We start from the raw sequence: 16,721 nt of genomic DNA, 5'->3' as shown, positions 1-16,721 counted from the left end.
TCATAAAGCTGGCCCTGGGCCGCGCTCTTTGGCAAATCCTCTGTGATTTAATTAAGTCCTTCTCCTCAGCAGAGCCCCGAGGAGCTGGAACGTCGGAGCACTTACTGGGTTCTTTCAGTAGGAGACGCTGAGCTCTAATTGAAGGAGCTCTAAAGTGCTTGGAGTCCCGTTCGCCAGTGGGATAGGATGATGACCTACCCGCGCTATTGGCTTTAGAAAACTCCAGAACCCCCTGCACTGTTTAGTGAGCAGTCGCAGCTTCTATTAAGACGGAAGTTGAAATAGGGCCCTAGCGATTCGGCCATTTTGTGGCCTGAAAGGGAGCTTGATTAGACCAGGTCCCAAGGGGGGTTGAATTGTTAAGCCGGTAGTGTGTCAATCAACACTCCTCGCTCTTTTAACCGCACAATCACTTGCCTTCCCTCCCTTTTTCTGGCTTGTATGGACACTCACGCTGTTATCGCCTTGTGCATGATGCCATTCGCCCATGCAGGATCCCATTAAACGCAGGCCACTCCCACCTTCTGCTCTAATGGCTCAATTTGCAGAGTTTCCTCCCTTTCCTTTCCTCACACCACGCAGAGTAATAACAGCCCTCTGCTGCTCTGAAAACAAATGCTTTCAGAGGAAAAAAGACTGACAGGTCATTATCCAGTCCAGATGTGCGGTGGGCTGCTTTGGGAGGCAGTGATGTGTGTTTGTAAAGGCCATATAGGTAGGAAAACACAGTCTGCTTAAGCAAATAGCATACAAACAATGATAGATTTTCATATTTTTTTATTGAAAACACTTCACGGTGGAATGTGAACCCCTGATTTTGAAAGGTTTGTTTCTTCAATCCCCCCCCCCCCCCTTGTGTTGTCTAAAACTTTTTTCTTCGGCAGATCACAAAAGATGTCTAATGTTGGTCCCCATTGACTTTCATTGTATCACATTTTTATGCAAAAGAAAGAAAGTCATACAGATTGTACAACGTGGGTGAGTAAATGATGGCAGAATCTCCATTTTAACCTCGCGATAACCTTCCAATAACCTCAGCTAAACGTTTCCAGTAATTGCAGATCAGACCACGGTCAGGAGAAATTTTTGCACTATTTCCGTTTCCAAAACCGTTTTAGTTAAGCAATATTCTTGGGATTTCTGGTCCAACCTCTTTCTTGAGGTCAAAGCATCACATACTTTTTTCCTCAAACTGTATAAGAGCAGAGCAGAGGATGAGAAACTAGACAGTGGGAGGGAAAGATATTGAGAACTGGGCGAAAAGGCAAAGCAAAGAACGTGAAAGTGAATCAGGAAGGGTAATTTGTCACCACGGGGACATGTCAGCCAAACGAGCCAATCTCATTTCCTGTTGACTGCAGGAATCCAAGCCCCTGGTCTTCTTCGTGTGATAGATTTCACCTAGTTTAATTGGCCTAAAACACCACTTTCCCTCTCACTCGCACACTTATATTTTCATACCTCAAATAGCCCTAAACAGCCGAATTTGTCGGCCCTAAACAACATTTCATAATTTCCACCAGAAATGCAGCTCATTACAAACTGCTCTCTTTGGTTTGCGACTTTTGTTTTTGTAAATAATGATGCTGTAAAAAAGGAGAGGAAAATTGAGAGAAAAAGCGGGAGGGAGAAAAGTGAAATACTTTGTGACTCTGGCAATGTATCGCGTTTGCTCTCTGATTTCCGCCTCCATGCATTTTAATTAGCGTGTCAGTCCTTTCCTTTCCAATAAGGCATTTCTGTCCTACACCCATCGCTCTACCTTTGGTGAGACGATGTGTGTGTGTGTGAGCATGTGTGTAAGATCTGTAGCAGACAGCAGGAGGTCTCAGAGCTAGTGGGTGTATGTGTGGGTTGGCCATATTCATTTACTTCACCGCTGTCTTTGTAGGAACGCAATGAAAGCTAAATACATCGCACGGTGAAGTCGGTTTCGATAGTAACCCAATGAATGCAATCTTAATGCTTTCTAAAGACAGTTTCCCTTCGTTAAGGTGGCTGTACACAGTGGCTGTGCACTGACTGCACACAGATATGCACACAGAGAATTGACATACTGCCATCTAGTGGTTCGTTTAAGTATTCTAGTGCCTTACTCTTCATGCTCATTTATAATTAGTCTTTACAAAGATTTAACCATGTGAGACCTACAGAATTAAACTCTCTTTTTTTTTTTCTTTTTTTTTTTTGAGTAATAAATTATTAGCTTTGTAATTGAGATGAGGCATCAGCTATTAAAAACCTGCTTTTAAAGCAATATTAATTATGGTCTATAAATTCCATAAAATCATCCGACATAGTAGTATTTTTTACGATCATTTAAAGGTGACTTCTCATTGTCACTGTGGTGAATATCCTCTACTTGTTATATTATGACAAGGTAAAAAAAATGGTCATAAAATATAGAAAAATTGCCTTTATTGGTATTGTGTCTGTTGTTTAGGTTTACACATTTTATTTGACTTCTGCTTGTGATATGAAAACACATCTGATCATTAAAAATGTGCTGGAGGGGCAGATGTGAAATCCAAATATTAGGATTGTCATTTAATTAAAAAGTTTATTAAAGTAATCACATGCTATACCAGTTAATTAATCATACATATTTTCTAAAAATATATTTACTGAAAAACCCACCAAATTATGATAATTTGAAGACATTAAAATATTGTAGCAGATGAATATTGATTAAAAGTGGCTTATGTCAATATATTGTTTGTTTTATGACCATATAATTAAATATAGACCTAATAATGGCATCAAGTCCACAGCAATAGATTTCTGTGATTGAGTCTGTCATTGTTTATGATTTATTAATTTTATTTATGTATGCATTTATTTTTACGCTAGATGGACTGTTTTTCAAGTACTATTTTACAACCAAATGCATTTCAAGACCCCCTGCATTTTGTTCTGTTCTGTTGCACTCCAACTGGCTTTAAACGCAATAACGATTTTCTGAATTCATTTGAGGCTGCTTTGCATTTACAGTAAGTGTTACTTCAAGCTTGAATTGCTCCAATTGTAGCAGAACATACACTAACATTCAAAAGTTTGGGCCAGTAAGTTTTTATTATTTTTTTATTTAAATAAGTAAATTAAGTTTTATTTTGAATGAATACTTCAGCATGGATTCATTAAATTGTTTAAAAGTCACAGTAAAGTTTAATTTATTATTTTAAATTGTAAATTTAAATGTCACAATATGATAGCCTTTGTGAGCATAAGAGATGTGTTTCAGTATACAGACATATATTGAAAAACAGTTGTTAATATTATGTAAATGAAATTAGCATTTTTATCTCACAAAGGAAAGATTTAAAACTTTAAAAAGGACTGTTCCCTGAGGGAAAAACAAAGCTTAAAATCTGTTTAGACTTTTATGTCTAGATATAAAATGTAGTAGAAAAGCAGAAAAGTTTGTGAAACTGTGACACCTGGCGAGTCTGACGGCTTGTACGTGTTTTGTGTGTGAGCACTCTGTTTATGTCCTCAGTGTTCTCTCTCGGATCACATAAAGCTCTCTGTCAGTCTTCAGAAGTGAATATTACACCAGACTGCAGCATGTCCGTTACACAAGCCAACCTGCCCAGCTGCTGAGCCAACGACAGACAGCAAACCTCAGGGCACTTTACTCTTATTCAAAATGACTCGGCTACACTATCCTTCATGGCCTCCCTCACCCTTTTGTTCAATAATCTTCAATAATACACAAATACATATTTATGCTACAAAGATGGTTTAATTACTGAGCTTGTAATTGGTTTGGAGGGGAGAAGTACAGGAAGTGGCTGACGTACCATTTTCTGTGTGTATGTATTCACAGGCAGGGCTCTCCGCACACAATAATCCAGTGAAGGCCTTGGGCACAGACATCTGCTTTCTAATGACAGTTAATTAGATGCTGTTGAGCGCAATCAGAGGCAGTCAGTGCTAATAAACTGGGACTCAGTATGTGTGCAATGTTTTTTGGTCTGTGAGAGAGTCTACAGGATGAGGGCTTTGATTTAGAAGAGTCACATTCTATGAGTTGCTTTAGACGTCAGCCGGTGAATTCAGCTAAACACTGCAGTAGAGACCAGTGATGAACTTGTCCAGAATTTACATTTCTGTTAAAAATTGTTGTTGAATCGAATGTGCTGACAGATCTGACTATTACTGAGAAATATGTTACCAACTAGAATTATTGATCTAACTCATATTTGGCAACAATAATTTGTTTTGTTTTGGTTCATTATTTTATTTATGGCTGGTCACTAGGGTTTTGCTTTGCGACTGCTAAAGTGTTCTGAGGAATTGTCCTTGTTTTTAATCGCAGTGGGATGCAGTTGCTACTGTAGGATGTTCTGGGTGGTTATAAAATGGTACCAAATACGCACATCTATGATAAACACTCAGGGTTAGACTTTATTCCTATCCCTAATTGTGATTGTGAGAAATGGAAATAATGAATCCTGTGACCACACACAGGCTAAAACCTCTGTTTATTCACAGTAGAATTATAATAATTGTTCCTAGTCCTCTAGACCCTCATCAAATGTTGATAATGTTTAATTTCTGTCATCCTCTGGATGGATTAAGATCATCCATCAATGAACGGTTATGTCCTGATCACATGGCAGTAATTGTATTTCAGTAAAGAACGTAAAGAAGCACAGCTCTGATTACATGCCATAATCCCCTCATTAGCTTACAGACACCTCATCCTGCTCTGAGGGGGGCTCACTATGGTGACTGTTCCTGCTCTGATCCCACATCAGGTTTTTTTTTTTTTACCCATTGCTTACTCGTAAATACAGCAACAATACTGTTACATTGTTTTCTTTCTTTTTTCTTGTATTTCTTGTCTTTCTTTCTTTCTTGATAAACTGATTTGTGACTTGTTAATTAAGATTTCACAGACATGGATAGCCCACGCTGTGCGGTTGCCAAGGTGTCTTCATGGTATCTCTGTGGAGATGAAGGTCCAGCTGTGTGTGTTGCGCTCTGGAGCTTGCAGACATTTTGTCCACATTTTAAAGCACTTTGGGGGTTTTATGATACGACTGTTTGGTAGCCGCTTATTGAATTTTCAGAATTTAAAAGTTGCCTTTTCGCTGTCTGCGACCTTTGGATTCTATTGTCGTAATTTGCTATTATATAATATTATATTATATTTAGGGTCGTCAATGTTAACGCATGTGATTAATTAAAAAATCCTTAATGTGTTCAAATTATTTAATGTAATTAACGCAAAAGTTGATCACATTATTACAAGCCACTAAATTCCGGGAATGTTTTCAGTCCAATGATCCAGTAAGCAGATGCATTCAAACAATCAATCCATAACAGTGCTAATGAAAAGATGGCCAGGCTGATTAGATCAGAGATGGCAGAGAGAATAAAGACTCGCATTGTGTTTTCAGAAAATTGCTTATTCCAGTGTGTTTCACTTTAAAACACAAGCTCTGTCATTGTTTCAAAGGGCGGAGGAGTTGTACAGTAAGCATGCATATCTGATATATCTGATATATTGATGCGCAAACAAACCATGTATGCACACTCTAGATATACGGATCATACAATATATTAATGCACAGGCAGATTTCGGAACATTCATGTTGTTTCCACACACATTCAGGATAATGTTTTCATGTGTATGTTGCTGTTTAATAATTCTGAATGGATCTGTGTACTGCATAAGCAATCAGCTCTAGGGAGTTGGATTAGGTTTTTTGGGGGGGGGCTTTTCCATGTGGTTCTTTTTGTATCACAACTTGGCTTATCTACTGTACACATTCTATACATTATGAATTCTGAAAAATGATATTAAATTATTACATTTTATTACTTTTTTTTTTGGTGTGCATAAATGCAAATGCACTTCCTATATCAGTTGGTTGTTTTGCTCTCCTTTTGGAGTCTCCAAGTGTAATTTTTTTGGGGGTTTTTTTGTAATCTAAATTTATCTTGAAATAAGCTTGTTTTGAAAGAATCACCCTTCAGTCTATCGGTTTACTTTGCTGCATATAGCAGTTGACAAAATGGGCATGTTTTTGACAGCCCTTATTATATTATAAATTATGATGTTAAAAATTCTAATATAATATTCTAATGAATTATGTCTTGAATGAATGAATGAACTATGACTTATTTGTTCATAACTGTCCATTCTACAGAAATTGTATGTATGTATGTGTGTTTGTGTGTGTGTGTAAATATTAATAATATATATATATATATATATTGTAATGTCACACACATACTTGTAATATATCACATCCAGATTTTAATACATTTTAACACACAATCATAACTGAAATTTAAATGAATGGCTTCTCTGATCTATAGATGGTCTACCATCTGCAGTTTATCATAAGCAGTAAAAATGTGGTTTAAGTATTCATTATGTTTACTACAAATGCAAATATTTAAAAAAAACAAGTAAATAGAATGTTGCATTTATGCATGGATTCTTCTACTGTTGTCATAGTGAAAAGTGTAGCTATTCTCAGCAGGGCATCTGGTGAGCCTAAGTAATGATGGAAGAACAGAATCAAGGTTTGAACTGTCCTCATTCTCTTTTCCATCCTTTTCCTCAGCTCAATTTTCAAACATCTCTCAGCACATTCAAGCCTGGTTACACACTCACATGCTGTTCACATATCTTATGCGATTGCAGAGAGGAGCGTCCAACTTCTCCACCTGCCTAATGCAGCGTGCCACAGATCAAACACAGAAAGAGAGTGTTTTACTACTTCTTGCCCAGTTGGATGAACAATTTTAAGTTTTTCTGCTGTTCCTTTGATTAGCACTTAAGCGGAGCTCAAGACGACGACTAAGATTGCAAATGTGACAACTAAAAACCAGAAAATATGGCAACATTCAACCTTTCTTGTCTTTTCTTGCACTTCACTGACTTTTTTCCAGGCTGTTCTGTGGGTCTTCCTATAACACATGCTTCTGTTATGACCGTCAGTAATGTCCTTAATGCATTTTTCTTCTCTGCATTTGGACAAAGCAAAACTTGATTAGCTGAGAGAGCCAACGAGCCTGTCTGGCAGCTGTCACCTTCAATTTACCTCATAAGACCAGTGATCAGACAGACTTATGGAATGAAATATTAACACAGCGAGGTGATCACATGAAGGCTGCGCCTATGATAAGCGTATGTGTGTTGCTGTGTGCACGTGTTGCTGTGTGTCTATTAGATGAGTGAGAGCGAAAGTAAGAGACACCATCTGGTGTGAATAATTCTTATAGAGGGCATTTATATTGGTGACATAATGAAGTGGAGATTGAGCTATTATCTTTGTCTGTATTTCGAAACCATGCAAAATTATTCAAGAGGGTCCTGAGAAGCCCTGCCATAAATTATATACAGTCCCGGCTGCAGAATTACATGATACACAGAACAAATTTTAACTGGGACACTTCAATTACACTATACAATTTGTCCCCACTTTTCTTTCTGGAAGTTTGTAGTTCCTTTTAAGCTTGACTAAATGGTCATTGGTGCTGATAAATTGTTGTATTGATTAGAGATGCCCCATTTTTAAAGTTCTAGCCAATACCGATAATTATATAATTATGTATAATTATTTACATACTATGACCGATAACAGAAAATGGCTGTTGTTTCTATGCTTTTATAATTTTTTTCTCTAAATAATTTACAAATAAAACACTAAAATTAAAATAAATACTAAACAATAAATGCTAAGTGTATTTAGGAATTATTATAATATAGACCTGTTTTAAAAACTAATATTTATGAAATTTGCTGAAGATTAAATTTAATGGTTTATAATAATTAGTTTTTTAAATATTAACTATAAGTGAGTGCTAGATGACTGCAAAGGTAATCTAAATGTAAAAATCTGAGAAAGTAGCTTGCAGAATTTAATATCCAATATCGGCTTATATGAATAAATTAAAAATGATTAATATCAACCGATAACCAATATGTCATCGATATATTGTGCATACTTAATATAGATTTTTTCAATATTATTTATGACTTAACTAGGACCCACATGCATTAGTGTTTACTTTAACTAACATATCAGTCCGCAAATAAAATGATTCACAATGTGCTAATGAGCTCAGGAATTATGAAAATCAAGATAAATTTAAGTATTATATGACAAAAAAGGAAAGACTGCAAATTGGAGAAATGAGCATACAGAATTAAATATCCAGTATTGACTAATACATTAAATTAAATCATTAAATTAAAAATATTGTGCATACTTAACACTGAATTTTTTTTTAATAATCTAGAACCCATATGGATCAGTGTTTCTTAAAATAAATATAGTGAGAAAGGTTTGTAGTGGCAGTGTTTCACTAAATGCCGTGGTACAGTTGTTGCTCACTGAGGGCTGAGCCATGCTTCCACTGTTAATATCTCACAAACACACATTCACTTGCACATGTGTGGATGGGCTCCCCTCTGCTGGGTTGACTAATTGGCTGTGCAGTGCTGAGGGAGGTGTTTAGAGTCGGGGGGTTGTGCAGCTGTAGTCTTGTAGTGATAAATCAGCGTTCCTGCTGATCTATGAGCCTCTGTCTGCTCGTACGCAACGGCCCGTCCCTGCTCAACACCTGTCTTGTTCCCTCACCACCGACACACATGGTGTATGTGCAGTACTTAAAAGCCAGAAATGGTGCTTAGATGTGTTTTAAAGTCTCAGCCCACACTGAAAGTCTGTGCTTCAAAATTTGATTTTAATCAGGAACAGAAAATTAAGATTTTGACATTTAAAAAAATCTGAAATGATATAAAATTATTAATTTCATATTATTGTTCTCTTTTCTTGAAAATTTTTATTCCATTTTGAAATTAAATGCAAAATTAAACGTGGAGAGATGCCAAAAAGTGATTGGGACACAATACAGGTTGGATTCAACCCCAAATTTCCCACATCAGCACCATTGCACAATGTGCCAACCAATAAACCTCAGCTCCAACATATGCAAACTTACTCAAACCTTGCGTAGACATCTCTTTTCTCTAATTTTATGAAAATCCTTTGTCATCAGGTTCATTCAGGAGATCGAGTCCCGTATGGGTCCAGCTCAGGCCAAGCAGTGTCAGCTACACACCTTCCTCACCTACTACATCAATGACCTGTTCCTCAGCCAGGTCCGCACCGAGACCAATAAGGAGATTGAGGGTGTGACCAAAGTGTCCGACCCGCTCAAAATCCTGGCCAGCGCTGACACCATGAAAAACCTGGGCGTTCAAAGGCCTCTTCTACAGGTATCTTGTCTTTGTAAATTATCCTTTATTAGGAACTTCTTGTGATTTTTCAGAAAATGTATAGGTGCGCACATACCTATAGAAAAATAGTGCAGCCTTCTTTTTCTCCCTCTCTTCTTCCCTTTCATTAGTCGATCCATTTATTAGGACTAATTGTTCAAACAGCATTTGCCTAAATGCAAGTGCACAAAAGCCCGGCCTGATTGTTTTCTCTTCTGAATTACACAGAGGGTGAAGGTTTTTTTTTTTTTTCTCTTCCCGTCTCTTCTCCTTCATTCTCCCGAGAGTGCCGATAAAGACCACCTACCCCCCTATCACCCTACATCATAATTGGAGCTGAAATTGTTTGATCCTGGCTGACCTGGAATCAGCAGTTAAGTGCAGCTTATATAACACACAGCGCGGCACTGTGGCGACCAGCTGTCCATCTCTCCCAAGGCTGCTTCCTGGCAGCACAGGAAGTGCAAGCTTTTACCGCCATAGAGACCACTGGATGCGCTTAATTCATCAGCTAAGGGAATGAGTACTGTCTCACTTCTCACCTTTCCAGTATTTGCTTGTTGTTGTAGTTTACATGCTCCTTACAGAGTCATTTTATAATATAGGATTATTATTGCTGCTTTTGATTATTTTATGTTATGTTATATTATATTATATATTTTAAAAATTCGAATTTTAAAATATAGGATTATGTAGTGTCACCTTTAAGATTATATTATATTATCATTTTATTTAAAAAAAACAATGCAATTTAGGGTAGTGTTGATTTTAAGGTATAATTGAAATATTATATTATATTAAAAGCCATTTTAAAATATAGTTATTTAGTGCCGCTTTTAAGATTATTATATAGTATTAGATTAGATTACAGAATCATTATAAAATTATATTATATTAAATATAATATTATATATTTTAAATTTGTATTATTTTATATTACTGCCTTAAAGAAGCTGCCTAACAGATATTGTCTTCTATGTTTATCTGCATGCTTCTGTTTGTTCCTGAGTGTATTCATGTGCAATTGTGCATGTACAACTGAGTTATTTGAATGTCTTCCTGCTCTCTGAATCCATGATCTGGTCAATTAACCTCATAAGATGCTCTCTTTGCAAATATATGAGAGTAAGAATGCACTTGTGCCTAGTGTGATGAGTTTAGCACTCTGTTATAACTCAGATGAGAGCCATTATGGGCCCCCTTACTCTTTAAACTGAGACCTGTCATCTCAAGGCTCTCCAAGTTGTGTGTTCATGTGTGTACTATGTCTTAGCATTGCTTTCATTTTGAGAACAGTGGCAGTTCATTACAGAGGGGAAGGCACCAAAAGCTCACAGCCATTTGTTTACGATTATGATTTCTCCTTAACGAGGACTGTGGCATCTTGCTAATTACCCTGCTGGGCTAATGAGCAACTCTCTGGATAGCGGGAGCTCCATAAAATGCTCTTTTGTTTGGGATTTTTTTTTCTTTTTAATTACCTTCAATCAAAGGTGCCGCAGCTTTGCTCCTGACAGCTCGCGTGGCACGTCCCATCTTGGCCTTTTGCTTTGTACTGTTGTAGAACCGTTTCCTGAGTCATGGTCTGTGTTTGTTAGAAAGAACGAGAGAGTTTGCTCTTCAGAGGCACTTTAATGAAGCCCTTCATGAAGAGCTGTATTAGTGTGTGAAGTTGTTTGTGTTCTCACAGACTTTTCAAATGCCTGTTGATTTTGAACTTTGCAGAGGAAAGAAAATCGGCACGGCGTTCGGAAAGCATTGGCTTCACATCCATGTGCATTAGGGGCCAAAATTAACATTTGCCAAGCAAATGCGGGGAAAAGTTGGCTTTAGTGAGGTAAATAAAATTTTACTCACCAAATGGCCTGTTAAATTTTCAAGCAAGTTAAATAGTTTTAAATGTGACGCTCACAAAGAATGCATTATACTTTTACTAAAGTAACAACAGTAATATTGTACTAATACAATTTAAAATAACTGTTTTTAACTTTTCTGTTTTAAAATGCACTTTATACATCCCATTGAGCCAAGCATTAGCATATAATCACCTTGAACAGGTGCAAAGCAAGACTGAAGAGCAGTTTGACAGTATGTGTATTACTTCCCTCGATGTCTGCATGTTTCTGACAACAAAATACATGGAAAAGTCCGCTTCTTTTCTGAAGTTATTTTAGGAGTATGAGCCTAAAGTTTAGTTTTCCAGCTCCCAGCGTTCAATGCAGTGTCATTTAGAAAGTACAAGACTAAAATTGACCCTCCTCTCAGATTGAACAGCCATCCATCCTGTGAGAAGCCATGAAGTTGAGTGAGGCTTCTCTCCAGATTGTCTATTGCCTCTGTGATGCATTGTAGACCAAATGGAGAAGGCAAATGGTGCTTAAAGTAGTGCTCTCCTGTGGTCAAGGAAATGATGACAGAGAGATGTGGGTGTGTGTTTATGGGTGCATGTCGGTGTATTCCAGGTGCCATGGCTCGGATGTTACAGCAGGTGTTTTATGAGAAATCAGCCTGGGAGAAGTGGAGCATTGATCCGTGGGGAAAGGGGGTTTTCTTTTAGTTTCACAACATTAAATATACTACTCTTTGCCATCAGGAACCATGTTAACACACACACACATAAACACCCGCTCCCATTTACTTGCAGTACTGCAAAGGAAAAACTCTCAGGACAGATTTTATGTCTGTTGCTGTCAGCATATTTAAAGCTGAACAACTTTATGCCATAACCCAGTGTCACCTTTTCCTTCTGTAAAATGGTCATCCAAACACCAACTTAATTTTGTTGGACAACCATTGTAATCAGGGTAGGCATTTATATATTTATAAAAATCATAAAATCATATGTAAAGTGTAATTGTATAGTGCCGTTCAAAAGTTTGGGATCAGTAAGATTTTTACTGTTTTTTTTAAACTAGTTCTTTTTCTGCTCATCAAAGCTGCATTTATTTAATCAAAATTACAGAAAACAACTGTAATTTTGTGAAATATTATTGCAATATAAAATAACAGGTTGATATTTTAATATACTTTAAAATATAATTTATTCCTGTGAAGCAAATCTGAATTTTCAGCATCATTACTCAAGTCTTCAGTGTCACATAGTCCTTCAGAAATCATTCTAATATGCTGATTTATAATCAATGTTGGAAATAGTTGTGCTGTTTAATATTTTTGGGGACTTTTTTCAGGATTCTTTGATGAATAAAAGGTTAAAAAGAACAGTGTTTATTCAAAATAACATTTTTGTGTTACAATATACACTACTGTTCAAAAGTTTTGGGTTAAATTGTTTTCTTTTCTTTTAAAGAAATTAATACTTCTTATTCAGCAAGGATGTGTTAAATGGATATAAAGTGATAGTAAAGACTTATATTGTTAGAAAATATTTTTATTTTGAATAAATGCTGTTCTTTTTAACTTTTTATTCAAAGAATCAACAAAAAATATCACAGGTTCCAAAAAAATATTAAGCAGCACAACAATATCAATACGGATAATAAATCAGCATATTAAAATGATTTTTGAAGGATCATGGGACACTGAAGACTGGAGTAATAGCTGATGAAAATTTAGTGTTGCGTCACAGAAATAATATTAGAGATTGCAAAAATATTTAACAATTTAAAAACATTTTTTTCTGTATTTTTGATCAAATAAATACAGCCTTGATAAGCATAAGAGACTCCATTAAAAACATAAAAAATCTTACTGAACCCAAAGATAAAATCATATTTAATGTATAAATATGTGATTATTTAATAATACTGAAAAATGTCAGTATTTTCATCACCTTTTGGAAACATATTTTCAGTGTTTTATTTGTTGGAAAATTAACTTCAAGGTAGAATGACATTTAACAGATCGTACTTATTAATAACATGCTTGTTTTCATTTGCTTATAATTAAATATAGAGCACCATTTACTAATTATTTGGACAAGGTTGTTGTCTTAATGGAGAGCAGACATTTTTTTAAACTGTTAAATTGAATTAAAAACAATAGATTTTTTAGTTTTTTTTCTGTGTGTGTAATGAAAAGTTGTGAGAATGGTTCTCTCTAGTTCTTTCTCTTTGCTGATCTGTTCCACTGATGCTATCTGCAGGTCCTGGGCCCACTGATTGATTCATTTCATTAGAAATGTTTTGAGGGGGTCACTGTGCAGCTTGTTTGGAGATTGGCTCTATTAATCTTCCCCTCCACAGGATCTACGGTTCTGCTTACAGGGGCCGCATGTCCAGACACCTTGAGAGTCAAGAATGCACTTGATTTTAGCTGATGTTAGTGAAAAGTGACCAAAATATTGAGAATTGGTATTTGGTTACAGTTTATATTGTTATTCATACACACTGATTAATGCTAATGTAATTATATTTTATAATTAGCAGTACTGTTATTGTTAACTAAAACTGTTAATTGTTTTGTTTTTTAAATCAAATTAAAACAAGATTAAAAATATTACATATTATAAATTAAGATAAAAAAAACGTATAAACTTAAAAACCTCAATTAAAATTCATAATATTGCTTAGTTTAAGTTGAAGTACTAAAATTAGTGAAACTAAAGCTGAAATAAAAATAAATACACTAATTAAAAAATCTTATTAAAATTACAAAAGCATACAAATGAACTAAAACACTAAAATAAAATTTAAAAAATTAAATATAAAAAAGTACTATTTTTACTATATATTTTTTACAGTCTGGTGCTATTTTTAATACTAATATTAATAAATTCTCTCATATAAATATTAATTATAAAAATAATATTACAATAATCACTGGCAATTATATACATTCATACTGTAAGTGTAATATTAAAATATTTCCAAATATTTTTGTAAAGTCCTTAAAAGTTTTTCACCATAAATTCCAAAATGCCAGTTGTTTTCCAGGAACCTGCAGATATCCAGTATTATTTCCAGTAAGTCTTTTCAAGGAGATTTCAGTATAGGCATTTTAGGCCGGAATTCAGGGTTGGAAGTTTAATGTTGTCACAATATTCCAAGCTGTGTTTCATTCACGAGTATGTTTTTAGAGATGTGATTTACTGTCTGTCTGTGCAATTCAGTCAAAGCTCATTGTGAAATGTGGACTTGAGCTGCCACCAGCGCTTTGCTAATGAAGCTGACCTTTTTAATCACACTGTATTCACCATCAACACACACACACAGCCCTACACATCAGTCTAGAGTTGAACTAATGAGAGTGACCTTTTTGTTTGTAGGGTCTGTGTTGTGTGGGGGTGTATATTTGGTCTGTGTGTGTATGCAATATCAGTTGATTGGCATCCTGTAGTGTTCGGCTCTATTAAAGGAGCACAGCTCTGTGTGGCACACAGATGGTATGAGCCTTTATTAGGGACTTCTCATCACTGCAAACACCAAAACAGACAGCTTTGAGTGGCATTGTCTAGACCTTGTTTAAGTCTGCAGGAACTCTTCTCTGGGCAGAGACACCAAGATCTTACTAAAATCAAAGTGATGGCCTGCAAGTTACTCTGATTTTGTCTGGAATTTATTTCCATGTTTTTTGTTTTGTTTTGTTTTATTTTCAGGAAATATTTTCAAACTGATATTAAAGGTCTCTCATAACCAAAGACACCAGGATCACACCAAGATCAAAATGATAGTCTACACATTACCCTGATTTTGTCTGGAATTCTATTATTTTAGTTTAGTTTATTTTGAGCTTTTTAATTTTACAGATAGAATGGGTTTGGAAAGTCTTTTAAAACAGATGCAGAAGGATCTCACAACCAAAAAACTTTTTTTCATGGGTCACAGATGAATATAATGCTTCTAAATGGAGAATGCCTATCACTGGCTCCATTGCCATTCAAGCAACATTTTTATGAAGTTACTGGTCATTTGGACATCAGAAGCCATAGAATATTTTAGCATTTAGGGATTTTTTGATTTCCAACAGTTTTGTTAATATGCTATATAAGTATTTAGAGTCATTTTTCCATGATGGCAATGAATCATTTTCACGAGCCCTTCTAACCTCTCTTCATGACCTGCAGTTGGAGAACCTCCACCTTAATGCGTTGGTCAGCCGACTCTAGACCTGAACTAGATTTATGTGGCAAATTCATGTTATTACTTCAAAAGACTACAGTCCTTTCAATTCAACTGATGGAATTTAGCTAAATTCGTCTGACAGTGATGCAGTGTGCACTCTTTCTTGTGTCCTTTAGGGCACAGTCACCTCCTGTTTTTTTTTCTTTTCTGTCGTTACCTCAGAATCTCCTCTGTTCTGACTTGGGTTCCTCCCTCAGGCCAGTGTTAGTCTTTTGGGCTTCGACTGCACCAGAGTGGCCTGACTGAGTGTGTTTCTCCACCTGTGGGCTGAAAAACAATCCCTCCTCTCGCCAGTGATCTTCTCCCACCGTCTCCGGCCTAACCTTGGGCTAAATCCCTAACTAAACCGGGATTGTGGAAGAGACTGACAATGGTTATTACCGGAGAAGTGAAGCTAATCTTTGCCTGTGGAACTAAAACAATGGAAAAGTGGCCAAACATGCTCAGTCCTTGCTGCACTAAAGCAGGCCAAGTTCTGGATTTAAGCCTAACTTGAGCTGAATTTGAAGAGAACTGCTTTTTCAAGTCATTTTAATATATTTTCATATATTTCCAGTGCTGTACGGTGTGTGCGTGTGCACACAAACATCCGTTCCATAATGATAATGTGTATATCATTGCCTTCTGTTTGTTCCCCTCTCTGCATCATTAGCTCCATATGGCTCTATTTCAGGGGGTGTATGTTAGCCTGTGTGCATCTAAACATAAAGTTGAATCTCAGTGCTGCTACATTTATGATGGATTTATGTGTGGGCCTGTATTATTATGCTGAAGTAAGACTTTGAAGAACTCTGGAAAAGAAAGAAAGAGCGAGTAAGCGAAGTTTGGAGGTACAAGAGGTGTATAAACAAAGAACTTAATTTTTCTTGCCTAAAGTTGTGCACTGTATTAAAATCTATGGTATTTTGGCACAAATTCAACCTTGATTTGATTATAAACTTCAAATGAAGTCAATATACATGCACAAACCCATAAACACACACCTTAGATTGACCCTCAACTGTGTTGAATGTGAATTTAAATTTTATTGAACACTGTTGAATTCATTTGTTCAGTAATCAGTTCACCTCCAGAGATGGAGAGCCGGTGTACCTTTATTTAAATCATTTCTAATAAAACAGGCATAATCCTTTGCCGGCGGATTTACGGTAGGAAATACAGTCCTGGTGCTATTATGCTTGGCTGGTTGAGCCTGTCACTCACACACCTTGCTTTAGAAGAAATGACAGGCTTACATTTAGTTGTTACACATGTCATGCATGTTTGCGGTTTGCACCTGTGTTTGGCCTGTACTTCATCCCGTCAGACTCAAACAATGTCAGACGCAGAATGCTGAGAGCTATAATAGAGGCTTGAAAGAATAGTTCACACAACAATAAACATTTAATCACTTATTC

The 16,721-nt window shown here is 36.1% G+C and overlaps 1 protein-coding gene across 2 annotated transcripts in view; it reads left to right on the top strand.

Moving 5' to 3' along the window:
* The window catches only part of LOC306858769 (exocyst complex component 4-like), a 130,085-nt gene that overhangs the window by 85,939 nt on the left and 27,425 nt on the right, over positions 1–16,721 (top strand). For both annotated transcript variants that reach the window (XM_079399483.1, XM_079399484.1), the window contains exon 11: positions 9,025–9,244. In XM_079399483.1, coding sequence (XP_079255609.1) covers positions 9,025–9,244 — 220 coding nt within the window. The remainder of the gene's footprint in view (positions 1–9,024; positions 9,245–16,721) is intronic.

This window comes from Barbus barbus (assembly GCF_936440315.1).
Source record: "Barbus barbus genome assembly, chromosome: 39".
Taxonomy (NCBI): domain Eukaryota; kingdom Metazoa; phylum Chordata; class Actinopteri; order Cypriniformes; family Cyprinidae; genus Barbus; species Barbus barbus.
This window is presented reverse-complemented; position numbering and strand designations above follow the sequence as displayed.